The 21,314-nt window shown below is 36.9% G+C and overlaps 1 protein-coding gene across 4 annotated transcripts in view; it reads right to left on the reverse strand.

Annotated features, from left to right (window-relative positions):
- Nucleotides 1-319: 319 nt before the first annotated feature.
- myt1la (myelin transcription factor 1-like, a) overlaps nt 320-21,314 on the reverse strand; it is a 54,209-nt gene continuing 33,214 nt past the window's right edge. For 3 of the 4 annotated variants that reach the window (XM_059512682.1, XM_059512680.1, XM_059512681.1), the window contains 17 exons: nt 18,987-20,027; nt 16,020-16,151; nt 15,286-15,376; nt 12,682-12,789; nt 11,295-11,515; nt 9,148-9,425; nt 6,721-6,945; nt 5,351-5,469; nt 4,618-4,686; nt 4,452-4,514; nt 4,235-4,318; nt 3,851-4,072; nt 3,086-3,177; nt 2,881-2,984; nt 2,649-2,792; nt 1,643-1,705; nt 320-964 (listed from right to left, as the gene is read on the reverse strand). In XM_059512682.1, coding sequence (XP_059368665.1) covers nt 824-964; nt 1,643-1,705; nt 2,649-2,792; nt 2,881-2,984; nt 3,086-3,177; nt 3,851-4,072; nt 4,235-4,318; nt 4,452-4,514; nt 4,618-4,686; nt 5,351-5,469; nt 6,721-6,945; nt 9,148-9,425; nt 11,295-11,515; nt 12,682-12,789; nt 15,286-15,376; nt 16,020-16,151; nt 18,987-20,027 — 3,197 coding nt within the window. In that variant the 3' untranslated portion in view covers nt 320-823. The remainder of the gene's footprint in view (nt 965-1,642; nt 1,706-2,648; nt 2,793-2,880; nt 2,985-3,085; nt 3,178-3,850; nt 4,073-4,234; nt 4,319-4,451; nt 4,515-4,617; nt 4,687-5,350; nt 5,470-6,720; nt 6,946-9,147; nt 9,426-11,294; nt 11,516-12,681; nt 12,790-15,285; nt 15,377-16,019; nt 16,152-18,986; nt 20,028-21,314) is intronic. The other variant, XM_059512683.1, reaches the window with a different exon arrangement.

The following is a 21,314-nucleotide window of genomic DNA, read 5'->3' on the forward strand; positions in this document are numbered from 1 at the left end:
TGTTGGATTGTCTCCTTGAAATTTTCTGTAGTTATTGGCCTCAACCAGCCGGCCGTTACATTTAGAGAATGGACTTTGAAAATACTTCTTGGGATTTACACCAGTGAGTTTCCGTGTCATGATGTTTGCATTCACAATTATTTTGTTTTTCAATTTTTCCATCTATTTCGGGAATTAAAACGAGAGAAAAAAAAAGAAGAAGAAAAAACTAACAAGCAAAAATAAAAACAATACGCATACTGTATTAGAGTGCCCACACTGACCACTATAAATATGATTTTGGAACCAAAAGACAACGTTTCTAAATATTTTTACCAAAGAAATGTACCTCTGTACACCCATTGAACAGCCTGCACAGCACATTAGTTCCCATTAGCTCCATAAAGAGAAGCTCAAGTTTGAAGCTGATTGCCCTTACATTCCCTCAATGCATCCCCTCGGCACCTCTTTAGATTTAAAATAATGGATGGTTTTTGTTTACAATTAATAAATACATATACACTAAAATGTGCATACATTAGCAGCTATAAACAGTACATCACATTATGTCAGGTCATATGAAAAATGTACAAAACATGAATGTTCCTCAAAACATTTGCCATTGGTAGTCGTCATCTTAAAGCAAAGCAAGAAATAAGTTATGTATTTTTTTTTGTCAAAAGCATAACAGAATCATAAATAATGCCAAATAATACAATAAATTACAGCAGCAAAAAAAAAATCATACTAGTTATCCATACTTTTTACATGATGGGTTTCTTTTGTTTCTTAACGCTCTGATCACATGACCCCATTACTCGGCCAATAATAGCCAGTCTCAAAGCTACACTTGGATGCCTTGAACCGCTTGCTTTATGTTCTCCAAGAGGGCCTTGTTCTCCGGGCTCTGGTACTGGTCCTGGTGAGTGTACATATCTGTCAAAGTGCTCACATAAGTGTCAAAGTTTTGCTCGTTCATCGGCTCCTGTGGAACAGATCGGCATCATTGGAGGTCGAAAAAAACAAATCAAGCCTAATATGTTCAATCAAACACACAATCAAAGATTAAGACAGAAAGGGAAGGGGAAACAGGATATATTTAGGAAGGAATGATACCACAAAACTGCCTTTAAAGCTAAATAAAAGTTAGGGTTTTAGAGAAAATGCATCTCTTCTCTTTAAATGCAGGGCTTGACCAATCACATTAAAATGGTCACTAAAACAAGCGTACGACTACTATACTGTTTCTAAAAATATATATCAGATGGATAACAAAAAAGAAATATGCACATACATTATGTATGCATGCACTGGTGTGAGTTTCATGCTCATGAGTATGTAGGTAATACTGGCATTCACAAGTGATATCAAACAGATCGGCATGAATAGCAGACAGATATCGATGAGCATCACTGTGCCTGATAAAATAATGTGTTTTACGATAATAACATAAATAAATATGGCTCATATTGCAACCCCAGCTTTCTTATCGCTACTCCCTGAAGTGGATTATGTCAATATGTGTGGCACTGATACACTCTATGGACCTTCGTGATGCATACACATCGTACTGTGTGTTACAAAAGGGGGAGGGCTAGGGGGGAGGAAAATGATAGTGAGGAGAAGGAGTAAGAAGTTAGACTATGGAAAATGAATCTCTTACTCTGTGGGGCATCTGTAAACAGCAGTAATTTTTAACAGGGGCCTCTTTCAGTGGCATCGGTTTCTACAGAAGGGAGAGGTGTAGAGAAAAGACTATTAGCCTGGCTAAAAGCCAGAGGTCAGTGGTCTCAATAAAACCGACATACTTGACTTTACAACCAAGTTCTACTTGAGCGGCATGACACATGAACAGGCAACAGTCGTCTGATGTTAGTGAAGCTTGACGACCCCTCGTGCGCACTCTAAATAGCATCCATCGACAGTGGGGGTGGAGAATTCAGGAGCCATATTCAAGACGACGTGTTTCAGTTGTTTACTAACATGGCCGCCACATTTGAATGGGGCTTGTCCAATCGTGTGTTTGTGACTCGATCGTGTGGGAGAATCTGATCCTCAGCCGGCGGCCATGTTGTTACTCAACTGAAAAGCAGTTGTTGGAGTGGAGGTTGTTTTTCTACAATGGTCGGTAAAAGGGAGTGACCTCAGCACAGAAGCATATGGAACTGCGAGGAACTCAACAACAGACATAAAGAAGCAGATGGGAGAAACAATAGAAACCGTATTTTCATCCCTACTGATAGCATCTGAAATGCAGACTCAGGCCCTGGCTTTCAACAAGAGGCAGTCTATAGTCTAAAAGACTATTTTAAGCAGATAAACATGTATTGTACTGTAGGTGATATATTAACAAATTGAATTGAACTATTTTGAATTAATTCAGATTTTTACGATTGTAAGTAACTATGAAACATTTTTATCCTGACTTTTGTACTACTCTCTTACACTCTTAAAAATAAAGGTTCTATGTCTGCATTAATGGTTCCATGAAGAACTTTTAAAATCCGTTGAACCATTAAACAATAGGTTCTTTATAATGGAAAAAGGTTCTATAGAATAATAACTGAGAGGTTCTTTAAGAAACCCAAAACGGTTCTTCTATGGTGTAAGTGTTTCGGAAACTTTATTTTTAAGAGTGCATGTGAGGCCTCGTGTCTGTTGGCACTTACCATGTGTGGAAGCTGGATGTTGGCAAGACTGTTGATGAGCGACTGGCTGAGGTTGGCGAGCTCGTGCAGCAGCGAGTCGTTCTGCTGCTCAATGGCCTTGTTTTCCTCCTCGATGGACTTCAGGTTAGTCTCCATGGTGGTGATCTGGGAGGAGGGAGAGAGAGAGACAAATGCATCTCTGTGACTGAACACATGGCCAAAGCCTGATGTGACAGATGGCAACTGCTCTTACTTGAGTCCTTAATTTTATCATGTCTGACTCTACTTGATTGTTCGATTCGTTCAGGTCTTTGATTTCCTCATCCAGTTGTTTAATCTCCTCATCATTTTCTATGCCTGGAAGGGAACATTGGGAAGTTCACTGTGAAAAATGCCACTGATGGCAAGTAAAATGAATTGAATTTCTATAGTAATTTATTTAATAAAAAATGACATGCCTTTACTTGCTCTCTGCTTGATTGTGAGCATTTCAACCCCGGTCATCCTTGCCTTCTTCATAGCAGATGTGGCACGGGGACAACCGGACAGACTACAGATGTACAAAAAAAGAATTATATTTATGTTTTTTTTATGTATTTAATGAGAGAGGACAGTGGAGCGGTGTCAGGAAAGTGTTGGAGAGAGGGGAGTGGGATTGACAAAGAACCTAAAGGCGGGAACTGAATTCAGGACGAGGTATATGTCGACACACTGTCTAACCACAAGGCTACTGGCACTGACAAATAATAATACATTTTCACTCCAATTTAAACATTCTGCTCATTAAAAAAATTTACATAATTTGTCATGGTTAAGAAAACATAATTGTGCATTATTGTGCATACTTTAATTTATTTATTGGCTTAAATTGATTTACTTTTCGAAATGAAATCCTTTCCTCTGGCTTTAAGAATGTATGTATAAAATACGTCTGCTGCATTAAAACATTAACTGATTCACATATGTTTATTGCTTCAAAGTATTTAAAAGTGCATACTAATCTGCATCTTTGTCTTATTTTAAAGTAAAATATCTAAACATTCTAAAACACAATTTACCATGGCAATTGTATGTTTTATAGAATATTTCTTACTCCACTGGCTAATTGTTTTTGTTTGAACCATAAACTTAAAAAACCCTCATTAAATACTGATTAAGAAACTGATTTCTTGGTATAAAGTGGCCTGGCTAAGAAACGCTCACACACACACATGCTCATGTACCTCCGGTGGGTGAGAAAGCTGCCACTGACGTGGCCTGAGCCATCACAGCCTGGGGTGGGGCAGGTCATGCCGTCTGTCTTGCCAGACTTCCAGGAGAAAGGCGCTCCGTTCACATAACCATCTTTCTGACGCTTGGCGGCCAGCGGGCAGCCGGATGCACTGCGGTGGGATGCATACTTTCCTGTCACATGACCCTGGCCATCACAGCCTGGCACAGGACACCTAAAGACATTGGGCACAGCAGATACGAGTTCACACACACATAGTAAAGTTCCTTCTGCAATTGTCCTCAGTAACTGGCTGATTTTAACCTTAGTCCTCCCGTAAGTTACAAAATTCAACTTTAAGTTACTTTGGATAGTTGAAGGAATTTAAAAAATGCACCTGATTGGCTCCTGGTCATCCTTGTCCTCCTTACTGTGCATTATTTTAATACCACTCTTCTTTGCCCGGGGACAACCTGACAGACTTCAGAGCAAGAAACACATTTACCAAAAAATGCCAAGGGCTTCTCATTGCACTTCTTTGAATTCACAGGTGGCAAAAACATTATATGAAGTATTAAATCAAAATTTTAATGCGCATATTTGTGAGTCTTCACCTTCTGTGTGAGGCGTAGTTGCCTGTGATATGCCCAGAGCCATCACAGCCAGGAGTGGGACACCTGCAAGCAATGAAAACATGAAACAGATTAGCACAACCTCAGACAGACCTCATTTTGAGGGTCAACTGAGGTGCTGTGTAAACATGAGAGCATGAGGGCTTACTTCAGATCCTGGGAGTTAGATGTCATCATACCACGCATGCCCTTGTCAGCCAGTTGGCAGCTTGATAGCCTTAAGAGAGGATTTTAGAAGCATGAAGCATGGTTTACTACAGCTGCATTATTAAAGCTACTAAGGTGCACTCAGGGTCACTTTTATCATTAAAAAGTTTTATATGCAAATAAATGAATTGTACTTTCGAAACAACAACTTTAAACGTATTAAAGTTTACATTTTTAATAGTAGGCTAAAAAATGTTGTTTTATTGTACATGGATGCTAAGATCAAATGACCAGCCCAATAATACTGACTTGATCTTGAATTCATTTATCATGGCTGCCTGCCAATAGTGCATTTTTACAAAAACCATACATTAATAAAAGCTTTTGCTTATATAGTAAGCCCAGAATGATATGCAGCACAATATAAATAAAACATTTCAGTGAACTATTTAATTTTATATTACTTTAATAATAGTTTAATTATTAAAAAAAAAAAATTAATCATTGTCAATACTAAAAATAGTTAATATTAATATTCTATAGGAACATTTGTTTTTAGGATTCTTTGATGAATTAAAAAATAACATTGTAAAAAAAATAAACTTTTGATCAATTTAATGCATTCTAGCTGAACTATTCATTTCTTATATCAATGGACACACAGTAATGATAATAAAAAATCATGCTACAAGGTCAACAAGAAGAGATAATCCTGATCCAGTGCAGATGCTTACGTGAGGAGCTCCTTCTTGCTCTCTTTGCAGGGAGCATATTTGTGTTTGGGACTGGGGAGAGGCACGTCTCCTGAATACTGCTGCTCTTCCAATAGATCCTGAAACGGGTCCAGGTCATCCTGAAAAAGAGGATGGAGAAAGACAAAGAAAGATATCAGTGTTATTATAATGCAGTATGAAAAGGAACAATAGTACAATGGCCTGCTAGTACTGTAATTACATAATACACAGCACAGTTCACATTTAAAAGAATACCATGTTATTATAACACTGAGCACAAAATCTCCTAATCCTAATTTGCATTCTTCCCAGTTCACCAAAAATGTATGAAAAACATCAATTCCCTTTTGAAATAATAATAACAACAGTTTAAGTCTGGGGGTTCATTAATGAGTAATTAATTAACAGAGGAAAAATCTGTTTTCAAGCAATAATCGCCAGTGAAGTGAAGGTTGCAGTACCAGCACTCTACACTAGATGTCCTTTCAGTCCTTCAAAAGGAACAGCCTGCCGTCCTTCAAATCACTACAGCTTCGCCAACCAGTTTACTGTTTAAGGTTTACACAAGGACAAAGCAACGGTTTAGCTTCTGCTATGGTGAGCTGAACACGTAAGCAGTAAACGGTAATCTTACTATGCCTAGTATTCATCTGCCAACTGTCTCATAACCATTTAGCAAAAAAGCTAAATGCCTGGTGAAAGAAGATGAAGCCAATGAGAAGGCGGTTCTTAATAATTTTTATAGTCACAGTTGTCAAAAGTACTGTTTTATTAGTGCTTTATATATTTTATGATAAATGCTAATTCGACTGGCATTTTTGAAAAGTTTTGTAAAGGTGAAGTGTTTAATTTATTTCACTTTCACTACTGCTAACAGAAATAATTATTGCTTTTAAACAGGTTTCGTGAACACATCTCCTCATCAAGATATTGTTTGAAGAAAAAGATCCCACTTCTTTGTTGCTGTGTCAGGATGCTCAAACACAAGCATTTCTTCCCCCCAGCAAACAGGTAACGTTCCCAGTCTGTTATCTGGTCTTTAATAATGTTCTCAAAACATTAGCACAAAAACATTATTTACAGATTGTTCATGCAAAATTATTTCTAAACCAATTTAGCTTGATGTTCATTTAACTTTTTTTTAAATGTTACTCTGCTTCAGAATGTTAAGAGAGCATTTAATTGTTAAGATTTTCTCAAAATGATAAAGTGGAATATTCTAAATGATCACTCTCTCCGGTGCAACAAATACAATGAACTAAAAAGGTGGTAACTATCCTCTTAATTCACTTTATGTAAGCGAGTGCTTCAGTCTGTTTCTAAGCAGACTCAAGGGTTGTCGGGGTGGGGTGGGGGGAGGGTGACAGTACCTCCTTGTGGTCCTCGTCCAGGCGTTTGATCTTGGTGTAGTCCACAGGCAGGTCCCAGCAGTCTGCAGTGCTCATCTGGTAGCAGTGGCTGTTGAGCAGGGCCTGCCGCTGGGGCGACATGGGCTGCAGGGGGGTCAGCACTGTGCCTCCACTGCCCTCCCCCATCCCTCCAACCCGGCTCAGATCCAGGGTTCCGTTCTCATCCCCATCTCTGTCATCAGGGCTCTGCCACGAAAGAGAGAAGAGAGAGGAATAAAGAGAATAATTAAGAAGTAAAAAGTTGAGAAAAAGGCTGAGATACGGAAGGGAAGGATGACAGATGAGGATGGGTACATGGTTCATATACACAGTTAAAAAGATTTTTAAGCAAGTAAAAAAAAAAAAAAATGTTTTAGAAAAAAGATTTTAATATATTATTACTATATTTAATGTATTATTTAATTTATATTATATTATATTAAATTAATTTATAAAATTATTATATTTCATTTATTACTAAAATTATTATTACTATTTTAATTATTATTTTTGTATAAATTCTGGAGAAAAAAAATATATTGTATTTTTTGGTAACACATATTATTCACCATGAAATGAATGTTGATAATTCTTATTTTTTTGGAATATTGCAGTGTGTATTATAAATGATGTATCCATGCACATCATTCAATTTCAAATATGTAATGATTTAGAAATACAATTGCAATTTCTGTTTCATGCCTACTTTAAACAACTTACAAAAACATAAGCAAGGGATCTCGAAGGAGTACCAACATGCGTGGCATTAATTGTGTGTTCAAATGCCTAGACTGAAACAGTAGTTTTGTGAATCAGTCCCATTAGCCTTCTTCCCTCTTCCCTGCGTTAGGCATGAATAATTAATATACTGTAGTTGCATTGTTTGACCATTTGCCATCTTACACTGTTGTCGCTGATTTTGTTGTCACGTGTGGTAATTAATGTCTGGTGATGTCAAGCTGTATTTGTACCTCTACTTCATTAGTTAGTTACAGTAGTTAGTTGCTTGCTACCCTTGTCACATTTCACGAACTGTATAAAGTCTTAAGGTCATGTGGCACATTATGAGACAACAAGGATTTTGTTCTGTGTGTTCACTACCTTTTAAAAGAATCAGGCCAGTATGTTTTTTTTTATTTGAGTAAATTAAAGAATGAATGAAAGGTTGCATTAAATTGACCAGAAGAGGAAAAGATAATAGAATGATTTTTATTTCAAATAAATGGTGTTCTTTTTAACTTTCTATTTATCAAAGAATCTTGAAAAAGCATTTATTGGTTTTGACAACAACATTAAGCAGCACTGATAATCAAAATAAATATTTCTTGAGCACCATAATAGATTTTTTTCTAAACGATCATGTGAAACACGCTGCAGAAAATTCAGCTTTGCTATCATAAGAATGAAGCTCATTTTAGAATATACTGAACAAGAGAAGGTTATTTTAAATGTTTTATTAATGGTATATTGCTATTAACTATTAACTAAAAAAAATGTAACCCAACTTTTTAATTACAGTGTACTTTTTATATAAAAAACATGAAATGCAGTGCATAATACTAAACAATTTTTTGCATACAACTATTTCTAGACTTACAATGATGGCAAAACATTTTACAATCAATTAAAATAATTATAATTTGATAGATAAATTTCTAAAACTCTACAACCACCTCAGTTTTTACAGTGTGGGAAAGGATGGGAGGAGAAAAGATCTTGAAGAGTGTGTGAGCTTCTTCTACGGCTGCCCTACATCTCCATGCACAGCTGCTTATGAGTGAATATATAGAGCCCTGCAGCTCCTCACTGCCTCTGCCCCCCCCCCTCTCATTCTCATCCCCACTCCCTCTAGCCTGCTGCCTCACTGTCCTTAAAGAGAGGTCATTGTCTTTCCTATGTACCCAGAGGGATGCTGGGAGAGCTGGCTTGGCCTGGACCACAGCTGAAATCAACATTAATTCTACTTGTCTCAGTGAGAGAGGGTAGGGGCACCACTACCCCAGCGTTCCTGCAGCTGCTAGCTTCCTCTGGTCTCCTCCAGCCCTGCGCTCTCATTATCACCATACAGATTATGTCTGAAATCGATGTTTCACTAAAGTGACCGTGGCTCGTTCAGACCATTAGGCTCATATGATGACCCTGAGTCTCTGCAGAGAGCTCTCAGAGGTGCTGCTGTCATTCACTGTTTGAAACCGCACCCCATGCAAATGAGCTTGAAAACCCAGAGGAGAGGACCAGGGGTTTGCCCCGAATGACTCTAAACTTGCATGCCCTCATTTCGGTGCACTACCTTTACATTCTGGAAGGCAGTGCAGAGAAACTAAGAAATACCCAGTGAGAGAAAGTAAAATACAATATTAGCAGTACAAGTGGGTGAGGATCTGGCAGGAAAAAGTTGTGGACCCTCACCTGTGCCAGGAGTTCTGGGCCTTTCCCGGTGAGGCTCTGGGGCATCTCTCTGCAGCGCGTGGACAGGTTGAGGATGGCGGTGGCGGCCATGTGGGCGGCTTCCATGTCGTGCGTGTAGTCGAAGCTGCTCTTGCTGCAGGTGCTGCTGGCGCTGCTTCCTCCTCCCCCTCCTCCTCCACCCCCTCCTCCTCCTCCACAGCTGAGACTGCTGCTGCTGCTGGGAGCGTAGCTGCTCGTGGTGCTGCTGGCCGGGCTCGAGGTCTTACAATAGCGCTTGGCTGCACACATACACATACACTGGGTCAGACAGCCACTATATCCTTGGATGGATGGATGAATGGATTGGGGAATAGAAAGGCAGACAGATAGAAAAATACATACATAAATAGACAAAATGATAGAACAGATAGATGATAGAACAATAGACAGACAGACTGGGAGATAGATAGATAGATAGATAGATAGATAGATAGATAGATAGATAGATAGATAGATAGATAGATAGATAGATAGATAGATAGATAGATAGATAGACAGAAACATATATACACACAGATGATCTGATGTTTCAAGATGAATGCTTTGAGAAATTGAATGTGAGAGAGAGAGAGAGAGTGGAGGAGAGGGGGAGAAATGGTTTTACAGTGTATCTAGGTTTCATGTAGAGGGCTACACATTGTTAACATGAAATCTAAGACCTGTAAGGGAAGCATTTGTACAGCATTTATTTTTCAATATAAATCCACATTCATAGAGAAACCCTGGTCTGCATTCAGACACAAGAACCAGGAAAAAAAGAAGCCTAGTTTTGATTAAGGAGCTGTTATTATCCTTCAATACTGGAAGTTGACAAATCAGCTGCTAAAATGCAGTTATAACCACTTATTCAAGATTTATACTACTCTCCCATTTGATCTTATTTTTCATCTAATTTAGCATTGAGACAAATAGCAAAACTGTCATTACAATTAAACTGGGTGTAACTAATTGATGTTGCCAACTGAGTCTAAATGAAGTGCGGTTAATTCCTAACATTAATTAAATGTTATTCTCATTAATTTTTTTTAGCTTAAGCTTAATTTTCTTAATTTGTCTCATTTATCAAAAACTGAATATTTTTGATAAAGCATACAGGCAAGTAACATCACTTGCAAGAATGCTCTTTAATTTCTGAGATGTGGTATGTGTTCTGATTTCAATAACATTGTCTATATTATCACTGCAGGGCATGCTGTAATGCTCCTTATGGGCAATCAAGACTTTCCTGATGTAATAACCATGAGTTATAATGAAAATGAGTTATTTTAAGCACAGCTAATGAAACCGTACCAAAATATCCCGCCGAATTCTGTTGACAGGAAATCTCTACGATTTCTGGCTTGGGCGTGAAATCAACTGCTACCATTTTGAACAAAATCGTTCCAGTTAATTTGATTCCTTCACAAATGTAAGTGCGCTCATTTATCAAGACCAGGGCTGCAGTTGCGAGCTACATCACTGTACATTACCAAACAAAAAACATCCAAAAATGAAGCTTGAACCAAAAACGGAGAAACATAATGTTTGGGAAAACTGACAAAAATCCAGGTGATTTTCTCACTACATAACTGCCTTTTTCCTTGTTTTTTGCTATTTTTATTTGATACGAGAACTTGCGATGTCTTTCATTATATATACATACATACAAAGTGAATATCATATAGGATTTTTTTTTAATTATAGATGTATATATCTATACATTCTTCACACATATGTATTATGGTGGTCAAAAATATCTACCCAGCTGTAATTAAATTAAAGGAGCTGCATGCAAATTAAAAAATCCCTTCATTAGGTTTGTGTACCTAGGTTATTAATCATTTCAGAAGTCAATAAGTAGAGTAGGATTTCCAATAAAGGAGCACTGAACTCGACGGCTGCCTGTGAAAAATCCAAAGCTTTTATTAAGAGAAGGCCTTCACTTCAAAATAGAAAAAAAAAAAAAACTTTTTTTAATGGAAAATCCCGCAAGGACGTCTGGCAGTACAAAACTAATTCTTATCTTATTTCCATCTGATCCTCTAGAGAAAGACCATTTTATCAATTCTGACTCCTTCTTCCTCACCAGCTTCAATGAAAGAGGAAAAGAATAACAAAGTCAAGCTTGCCATCATATCCTTTGGGTGAGGTGTCTCGCCCGTGGTGCTTCGGGGTGAGGGACCTCTTGCCATAGGCATGAGGCTGGTTGTCATAACTACTGCTGTAGTCGAAGCTGGCTTTGGAGTACTTCTCCAGCTCCTTGGCCAGGTTGGATCGTGGAGTACTGGTTGGGACATTATTTTTGTACCCATACTGTGGGATCTCCAGCTGTTTTACGAAGCACATGGGTCTGGAAGAATTGACATAGGGTGGAAATCAAGGTTCGGTATCAGAGTCTTGGATATATATCATAATCAAAGTCAAGATGAATCACAGTTCTCAGTCCATTTTATGTTTGTCATGTAGATGTAGATTTATTTTAAGTATTTAAATTAAGTATATATTTTAAAATTACTCAAATATATACAAATACACACATTATAATATAATAAAAAAATAAAAAATAATATGATACATATATATATATATATATTTATTTAGATATATATATATATACTTAAAAGATTTTGTTTATATAAAATATGTGTGTGGACTGTGTATATTTATTATGTATATATAAAGATACATACACATTCAGTATATATTGAAATATATATTTAAATGTATATATTATATAAATATATTTAATATATAAACATAACATATTTTTCTTAAATATATGCATGCACGTGTGTGTATTTATATACATAATAAACATACACAGTACAGACACATTTATTATGTATGCATTTTTTTTTTATTTTGGATGTGATTAATCAGAATTATTTGTTGCCCAGTTATATATATATATATGTGTGTGTGTATATATGTATGTATCTTTATATATACATAATAAATATACACAGTCCACACACATATTTTATATAAACAAAATCTTTTAAGTTTATATATATATATAAATAAATATATATATATATATATACATACATACACACACACACACATATATATATATATATATATATATATATATATATATATATATATATATACAAATATACAAATACAAATAGACAACAGACAAATAGCTATTTAACATTAAGTTAAAATTTTATTACATAATTGCAATAATATAATTATTGTTATTCATTTTTTTATTTATATATATATATATATATATATATATATATATATATATATGTAATAAAATTTTAATTTAATGTTAAATAGCTATTTGTCTGTTGATTAACAATAGCTTAAGATGCATCAGTGAAAAGGAAAAGTCGATTTTAAACAATAAGAATAAATAAAAATTAGGGTCTTTAATTATTTTGTCAATGCACTCTTTTTTGTGAAAAGCACTTTAAAAAATAACTTGTAAATATTAAAAGGATTAATGTACTGTTACAATATAAACTCTTTACTAAACATTTGGCATGAAGGGTCACAAAGTACCTCAGGACACGGTCTGACGCCTGGTTGGATTTGGAGCTGTCGCAGGGGTGATGTTTCTCCTGAACCTTTGCCATCTTCTCAGCGGCGGCTATGGGACATCCCGAGAGACTGCAACAGCAGCAGAGCAATTTATGTAATGTTAACATCACATTACAAGCACCATGTAAGGGCACACAAACATACTCACTCCCAAACGCACACACATGCCCTAGCAGATAGCAGAAGTTGAAGACCAAAGTGAGATATGTGGGAATGTATAATTCCAGCATATGGAGACAAGTCTGTCAGAGAGAATAGTCTGTTTTTAATACATTCTCTCAATACAGACTTCCAGCATGTTTTCAAAATCCTGGTACGCGCGTGTGCGGTACATGGGGATATTTATGTATGAATTATGCATTTCATGTGGCCTAGTTCTATAGTACGAAGGCAAAGCTTTGCAGATATCTGCTGGGCATTTCTGGCTGGCTGGCTTCAGAAAGCTCCTCACAGCGAGATACCGCAGTCATTTCAGAGAGACACACTACAGCAAACTGAGCTTCAGAACATCCAGCTACGCTCCCCTGCTCTCCTTTTTTTCTCCTTTCTCTCTTGCTCTCTTTCTCCCTCGTTGTTTCTTCCTCTCATTACTCTATCTTCCTCTCCGTTTGTTTATCGCTCATTTCTGTGTCATTCCTCTCACTTTTCTGTTGCTTTCTCTCTCTCTTTCTCTATGTAATCATTTGTATAGCTGGGAACTGTCTTCATATCATCTGCAATTTTCATATTGTTTTCTGGTTATACAGAAACCATTCAGTCATTTAAAAAAATAAACAAATAAACCAACATGAGACAAATAAACAAACATAACCCCCCCCCACCCCCACACTCTGCAATTTCAGAAACACATAAAGCATATAAGTACAAGTGCATTTAAAAGAAAGAAATTAGAAAAAGTGAGTGAGTGGAGACTGACAGACAGAAGGACGGCTGTCACTATGCTGAGTTGCCATGACAACCATGTGACGAGGAATGTGTAGACAATCCATATATACTGTACAGGGTTGTTATATTCCCCTATTATACATTTTGTTTTCTTCAGCTCAACCCTTCTAATAGTGTGTGTGTGTGCTCCTATGTATGTCCCATAGGAGCTGTTCCATATAACATGGCCTGCAGCAACTTCGGGTGGAGACTGCATCTGTGAATGAACACCATATGCACATGGAGGCACATCTTAACTGCTTAACTAAGTTTTTTTTAGATATATCAGTATTGATTAAATATAATTAAATAAATATTACATGGGATTATTCATACATATGTTTTTAATTTTTACGATTTTATAGGTTTCAATAGTAATACCAATTTCTATTATTATTATATTATTAAATTTAGAAAATAAAATGTTTTATTATTTTAAAATGTTAAACTTACACTGTTTCACATTCTGTTCTGCTCATCAAGTCTGCATTTATTTGATCCAAAAAAACACCAAAGCAGTAATATTGTGAAATAATTTTCATATTTAAAATAAGTACTTTCTATTTGAATATATTTTACAATGTAATTTATCAAGCTATATTTTCAGCATCATTACTCCAGTCTTCAGTGTCAAATGATCATTCAGAAATCATCCTAATATGCTGATTTGCTGTTCAAGAAGCCTTTATTATTATTATTATTATTATTATCATCATCATCAAAATGTAAAACAGTTGAGTACCATTTTTTTCAGGATTCTTTGATGAATAGAAAGATCCGAAGATCAGCATTGATCTAAAACAAAAAGCTTTGGTAGCATTATACATTATACCATTCAAAAGCTTGGAGTCAGTATAATTTAAATTATATTTTAGATAAATGCTGTTCTTCTGAAGTTTCTATTCATCAAAGAAACCTGAAAAAATTATACTCAGCTGTTTTCAACATAATAATAATAATAATAATAATAATAATAATCAAACAATAATTATAAATGTTTTTTGTGCAGCAAACAGAATATTAGAATGATTTCTGAAGGATCATGTGACTGGACAGTTATTTTAAATAGTAAAATTATCTCAAAATTTTTGCTGTACTTTGGATCAAATAAATGCAGCCTGGTTGAGCAGAAGAGCATAAAAAATACAATTGTATCAAAAAGTTTTGATTGGTAGTGTATATACACACACACACATATACAGTATGTACATATACTGTGTGTGTGTGTGTACAGATATTGTATTATATAAAGTATCATTATAAAATATTTATTTTATATTTGTATTTCTATTATTTTATATATTTTCTTATTTATACCTTTTTTAAGGCTTTTTTAAAAGGTTTCAAAAGTTCACCAAGTCCCTTGTTCCATGTGGGAATAGAATCCTGAATCTCCAGTCTGCATGTCAAAAGTGCCAATGCGCAAATAATATATTTGAGCCTGGAGCTATCTGTTTCTACGATCCAGCCGAACTCAGCAAAACACAAACAAATCAGTAACTCTTCTCTTTCCTGAAAGCAAGGCTCCATCTACAACTACGCATTCTTCTTATTCCCTAAATAAATTGTGTAAAAAGACTGGAACATCAGTCCCCACAGTGGCGCCAGTTTCTTCTCCCCACGTCCCTTCCAGCTACTCACCTGCGGTGGGAGTTCCTGTTGCTATTTACATGGCCGCGTCCCGAGCAGCCAGGTGTGGGGCACTTTAGAACATTCTCATACATTGCAAGAACTTGGACAAACAGAGAGGAGAGGGCGAGAGAAGGTTAGGAGGATCCAGAGTGAGTATGAAAGCCTTGTGTTCCATTAAGCTGAATTTGCTCAGTCACAACAACATGCACATGCTCCTAAGAAACGTTCCAGCTGAAATCAGTTAATCATAAAGTTAATCACGGCCACACCATATGGTGAAAGAAGAATCTAGGCATGCAATGTGTTAATGGCATGCACGTTGTGTGAAAGCATTGGCGTACGATGAAAAAGAAAGCACTCTTCAATAAAAACGGATTTTATTTTGGTGAATTAAATGAGTCTAGCCATTAGGTTGTCTATGACACATCCTGCAGTGCTACGTCTCTGGGCCTGCAGTAAACTGACTCATCAGAACCTGCCTGTGACATGATCCTCGTCCAATTAGAGGTGTGACTGGAGGGAGTGTTGAAAAAGCTGCTTTGCGTCTGAGAGATCAGTGCAGCCATATTGAAAACTAAAATTAGGTTGGTCGTACGAGAAAGTGCGCCACCATTTCGGGTGGAGGAGGAAATACGCTCAAATGCATTACAGAAAAGAGAGGTAAAACATGCCCACAGCACAGACGGCACGTAGCAAACATGCATGGGAAGCAATGTGCAAATGGCTGTTCATATTCGGCTTACTTTCTGGTGGCACGCGGTCTTTGTGAGGGCAGCCAGACAAGCTTCGGTGGTGAGGATAGAGTCCAGTGACGTGGCCTGTGCCATCGCAACCTGGGGTTGGACACTTGCTTTCTTTTTTCTCTCCCCTTGAGTCTGTAAACAAAGACAGTTATAGGCATATCCTGTTACTGGCACAGTAAGCAAATCCCATTAACCTGCTGGATTCTTTGTGATAACATTTATGCTCCGGTTACGGCTATTTTCAAACACTCTGTTTGCTTTGAAATTGGACACTCGATAAAGAATATAGCTTGAATGAGACTTCTGGATGAGATTGTATTGGATTGTAGTTCAGAAAAATTTAATACAGAGGAATTTCATCAGTCGGCCAATAAAAAAACATTTATATAAATAATTGTCTATTTATTCCCTGATGTGTAGAACATTTTTTTATACATATTCTCATTAAAATGTAACACCATAAGGAATAATTGACGACGGGTTGTTAAATTATTAGAAAATATAGTGAGCATTATTTCCTAACAATTCAATGGACTGGAGTCAATTATTCAGATTATATTATAGTTACCACACATGGATGAAAGAGTTTTCTGTAATAGTGAAAATTGTAGATATAATGGCAGCTAATCAATAATATAATATAATATAATATAATATAATATAATATAATATAATATAATATAATATAATATAATATAATATAATATAATATAATATAATATAATATAATATAATATAATATAATAAAACAGCACTTCCACCATATGTACATATCTGTGGGTGATTATTGTAACAATCTCCACCATCCGAAACCATTTCATAGAGATGAAATATACAACTGTAAGTGCTTTTCACCTTACAGTATGAAAAGTAGGAATCGCATAAAATTAGACAATCATTGTGAGGAAATAGGAATTTCCGGAGTCTTTACATTATACATATAAATGCATCTCATGCTATTTTATTCTACAAAGACATTTTACTCCAGGTTAACGTGTTCATGTGTGCTATTGATATTAAATACAAGCAACCAATTCAGATTCCTCCTGTTAAATAGGTTAACGTTTCCACTATAACAGTTCCCAATTTTATCTTGCAAATGAAAACCCGCAAGAAAAATATGTTCAGCTTTCACTGGTTTTGGTACACGGTGTGCATAGTTTCTACCATGAGACCAGAAAGGAAAAACCAGCAAACGGCAGTTTCTTCTAAAATCGTGGATGCATTCATCAGTACATATATTCTTTGTTATTCAAACCGGTTTAGCTAAGTGAACACATTTGTAATATCTTCCCTCTTTTATTAGCCAAAAATAACTGCTGTAGAACTCCACAAGCATGCAATAATAATGCTCCCTGTCAGTCAGAACAGTGAGATCACTCGACATGTTTAATAACGACGCTCCAATAATTAGCGCCAAGAATAGTTTCTGGAGACGAGGTGTGAAATCATGGTGTAATTCTATAATTACACGACCCTCTGACTTGCTGTGGTCGTGCACTGAAAACAACAGCAAACTGCTCTACGGTAGGAAGCACAGACACGCTCTCTTTAATGGAAAACATAGTGCAAATTGAGCAAATGGAAGGAAATTAAAAATATAAAGCAGTTCCATCTGAGCAGAGACAAATGATGAACATTTTAAAGTAGCAGATAGGAAGAGCTGTTAGTTTGGGTAACCAGAGGTGATCTGAGATTCCTCAACACTGTAACATACATTTGTTAAATGTGATACTGATATGCTCCTGTAGTTTCTGATTGCTAATATCTGGATATATCAGAGATGGCTCATTCCCAAAGGTAGTGGGTGTGGATTGGGTAGGATTTGAGGTAATAAACCATGTATGGGATACAAGGGATGAGATTTGCTTTCTTAACGGGCCGTGCAGATTGCCATTACTCATGCCTGACAAGGTAAGTCTCTGATGTTACCATGTCAGCCTATTTTAGCAGCGTAAGCTGTTGTCATTATGGAAGTCACTACCAGGGTGACCTGAGTATTTAAAACAAGCCCCAAAAATGTTTCCATCTCACCAAAGTGACCCCATAGTCATCAATGTCATTGGCACAATGTGTGACGGAATGTTAAGTGACCCAAGACACTGGGGAACAAATGCCACAACAGCTTTCAGGACGAGAAAATTATATTCATATTCAAAATAGCTCTGTTTGTGCAAGTATGCTCTGTTATGGAAACTTGATTCAAGTTTAGAGAAAAAATAAAACTGTTAACTGTGCAAAATGTTTAAAGTAAGAAACAAAAAGTCACACTAGAATATATAGTTGCATTTACGAGAAATAATTTCACATTGTGATGTTTACGGCAAAATAACACAAATAGAAGGAAATAAGCTGCATTTGTAAGATATAATGCCACATTGTGAGATTTAAAGTCACAACTACCAAAAACAAAGAAAGTAAATAGGATAGTACTAACTTTATATATCTATTTATATATTTATACTGACTTTATATATACTGTATGTGTGACAGAGTAAAAAAACAAAAAAAGGTAATTGTGAGAAATAAGAAATATGTTATAAGAAATAACATGTCACATTGGAATATATAAAGTCACATTTGTGAGAAAGAAAGTCTTATTGTGACATATAATATCACAATTAGGTAAAATAAAGTCACATTTTTGAGATACGAAGCCATATTGTGAGACATAAAGTCAATTAGTGAGATATAATGTCACAATTAGAAAACATAAAGTCACAATTGTGAAATATAATATCACATAAAGTCACATTTACCCCCCCCAAAAAAAGAAAAAAAAGAAGGAAATTCTGACTTTTTATCTCGCAGTTGTGACTTCATATCTAACAATTGTGAGAAATTACCAAAATAACCTTTTTTTTTTTGTTTCCACAGTGGCAGAATATGGCTGACACATTCTGTATAATGAAGGAGAACTGAAATCTCTGCTGAAATGTAAAATCTCATTAGAAGTTTTATTTTTACCTTTAGGGTAATATGCTCTTTTTGCGCCATCATGATGGAGTCGGGCCTTGCGTTCTTCTGCACTGCTGCTCTGCCTTGGGCTGTGCTCTCCATGAAGGCGCTGATTGTCCCTCCGAGCCACCATCTGTTCTGATGCCATTCTGTCTCGCATAACCTTGGCACGCTCGGATTCCAGAGCAATGGCCTTTTCCAGCAGCGACAGGTTGCCTTTAGTCATGTCGAAAGCTTCATCGGAACGTTCGGAGGCCACTGATGTAGTGTCTTCATCCCCTTCCTGGGCGCAGCTAGAGGGGTAGCCTCTTGAAGCAGGACTGAGCTGCTCCTCCAGTTTCATCAGATTGACCATGTCTGAGTAGTTCCTCTCAAGGGGTCTGTGCTGGTCCATCTGGCAGCTGTCATACCTGGGCATGTGATGCATTGGAGGCTGCTGCTGTTGATGCTGTTGATGCTGTTGATGCTGCTGATGCTGCTGATGCTGATGCTCCATCTGGTGCTGCACTTGGACCTCCATCGTGGACCCCTCGGACATTTGGGTCTCACTGAGTTTGCGGGCCAAGTCGAAGCACTGGTTGCGCAGACACTCCAAGCTACTGAGACACACTTCCTCCTCACTCTCCTCCGTCTGGCCTCGTCCGTTAGTGTGGCCAGCTGAGCCAGGATCCCCAGACCCGGCATCTGCATATCCCTCATCAGGAAGCACAGCTCCGTGTCCCTGGGCCAGAAGCTTCAGGGAGTCCACAGTCTCGCGTACCACATCGCTATCCAAGTCGACGCTCAACTCTCCCTTATGGCCTCCTTGTTCGCTCCCTTCATCTTCATCCTCATCGTCATCCTCACCTGCACTGTTGGAAGAATTGCTGTTCATCTCTGACTCAGTCATGGCTTGGTAGGCGGCATCCTCTGCAATTTTACCAAGGTTGAGAAGAGACTTGGCCACAAGCTCATCATAATTCTCATACTCCTCATTGTTAATGTTATTGTTATTGTCCTTCTCAAGTATTTGATTGGATTTTGATTGTCCACCACTTGAATAATTGCTGTCTGAAGAGAAAAGAGAACAATTTGCTGGTTAAATGCAAAACATACAAGGAATTTGACAACACTTTATTTTGATAGTCCACTTTATACATTCTGCTGACTGTGAATAATTTTGCAACTACGTCAAATACCTACCAAACTTTATAGTATTAGTGGAGAGTCTGTGTCTGATCACTATTTTGATGTTCCTCCAAAAGACATTATACTGACTATAAGTATCTTTGAAAGTACATGTCAACTTATTCTACTAACCCTGACCTAACTGTATAATAATACTCTACTAATATGCCAATGAGAGTTAGTTGACGTGTAGTTGCAAAGGTACTTACAGTTAGTAGAATGTCTAAATAAAAAGTTAGTAGATAATCAAAATAAAGTGTAACCTTAAAGGTTCGTTCACATCCAGAATAAAAATGGCCTGATTATTTACTCGCCCCCATGTCATACAAGATGTTCATGTCTTTCTTTTTTTTTTTGAAAATGACCATTTGTCAGGGTAGTGTGTTGACATACAGCGCAGCTGCGCTCAAGGCGACCCAAGTTCGATTCCTGTCTCGAGGTCCTTTGCCGATTCCGCTCCCCTCAAACCCTCCCCTCCCCTCCCATCCCAGTACTTTCCTGTGATTATTCTACTATCCTATATCAATAAAAGACATAAAAAGCCCATAAAAACAACGTTAAAAAAAGAAAAAGAAAATGGCCGTTCGATTCCCTAGATAAGACTCTTAATCCTCGGCTGGGATCATGCAGAGCCCTTATTAGCATGCATTGAAACTGCAATTTGGACCTTCAACCCATTTAAGTCCACTATATGGAGAAAAATCCTGGAATGTTTCCCTCAAATATTTTTCATTAACCTTCATTTCGACCGAAGAGAGAAAGACATGAACATCTTGGATGACATGGGGGTGAAATTTTTATTCTGAAAGTGAACTAATCCTTTAAGATTTTCTAAACCACTCCAAAAATACATCTTCAAATACGGTGCACACTAGGGCCTTCCACCCTGTTAACAGCAAGAGGCTTGTGCGGCATGATAAATTCACAAACGAAATGTCAGTCCTCTCTATAATCTGAAGCAGCCTGAACACTATCATTATGAAAATGTAACGTCTCATGAACGATTGCATTGATGCAGCAAATCTAAGACAAATGTCACACCAGGGACACAAATTTCACGTACAGCTCGATGACACAGGAACAAATAGATTTAAATAATAAAATGCAATTTAGCAAGATGGTAACTGCCACTATGTCGTTGAATAAATTTGAGCATTTGGCAAAAGAAAC

Source organism: Carassius carassius, chromosome 27, assembly GCF_963082965.1.
Source record: "Carassius carassius chromosome 27, fCarCar2.1, whole genome shotgun sequence".
In the NCBI taxonomy this organism is placed as follows: Eukaryota; Metazoa; Chordata; class Actinopteri; order Cypriniformes; family Cyprinidae; genus Carassius; species Carassius carassius.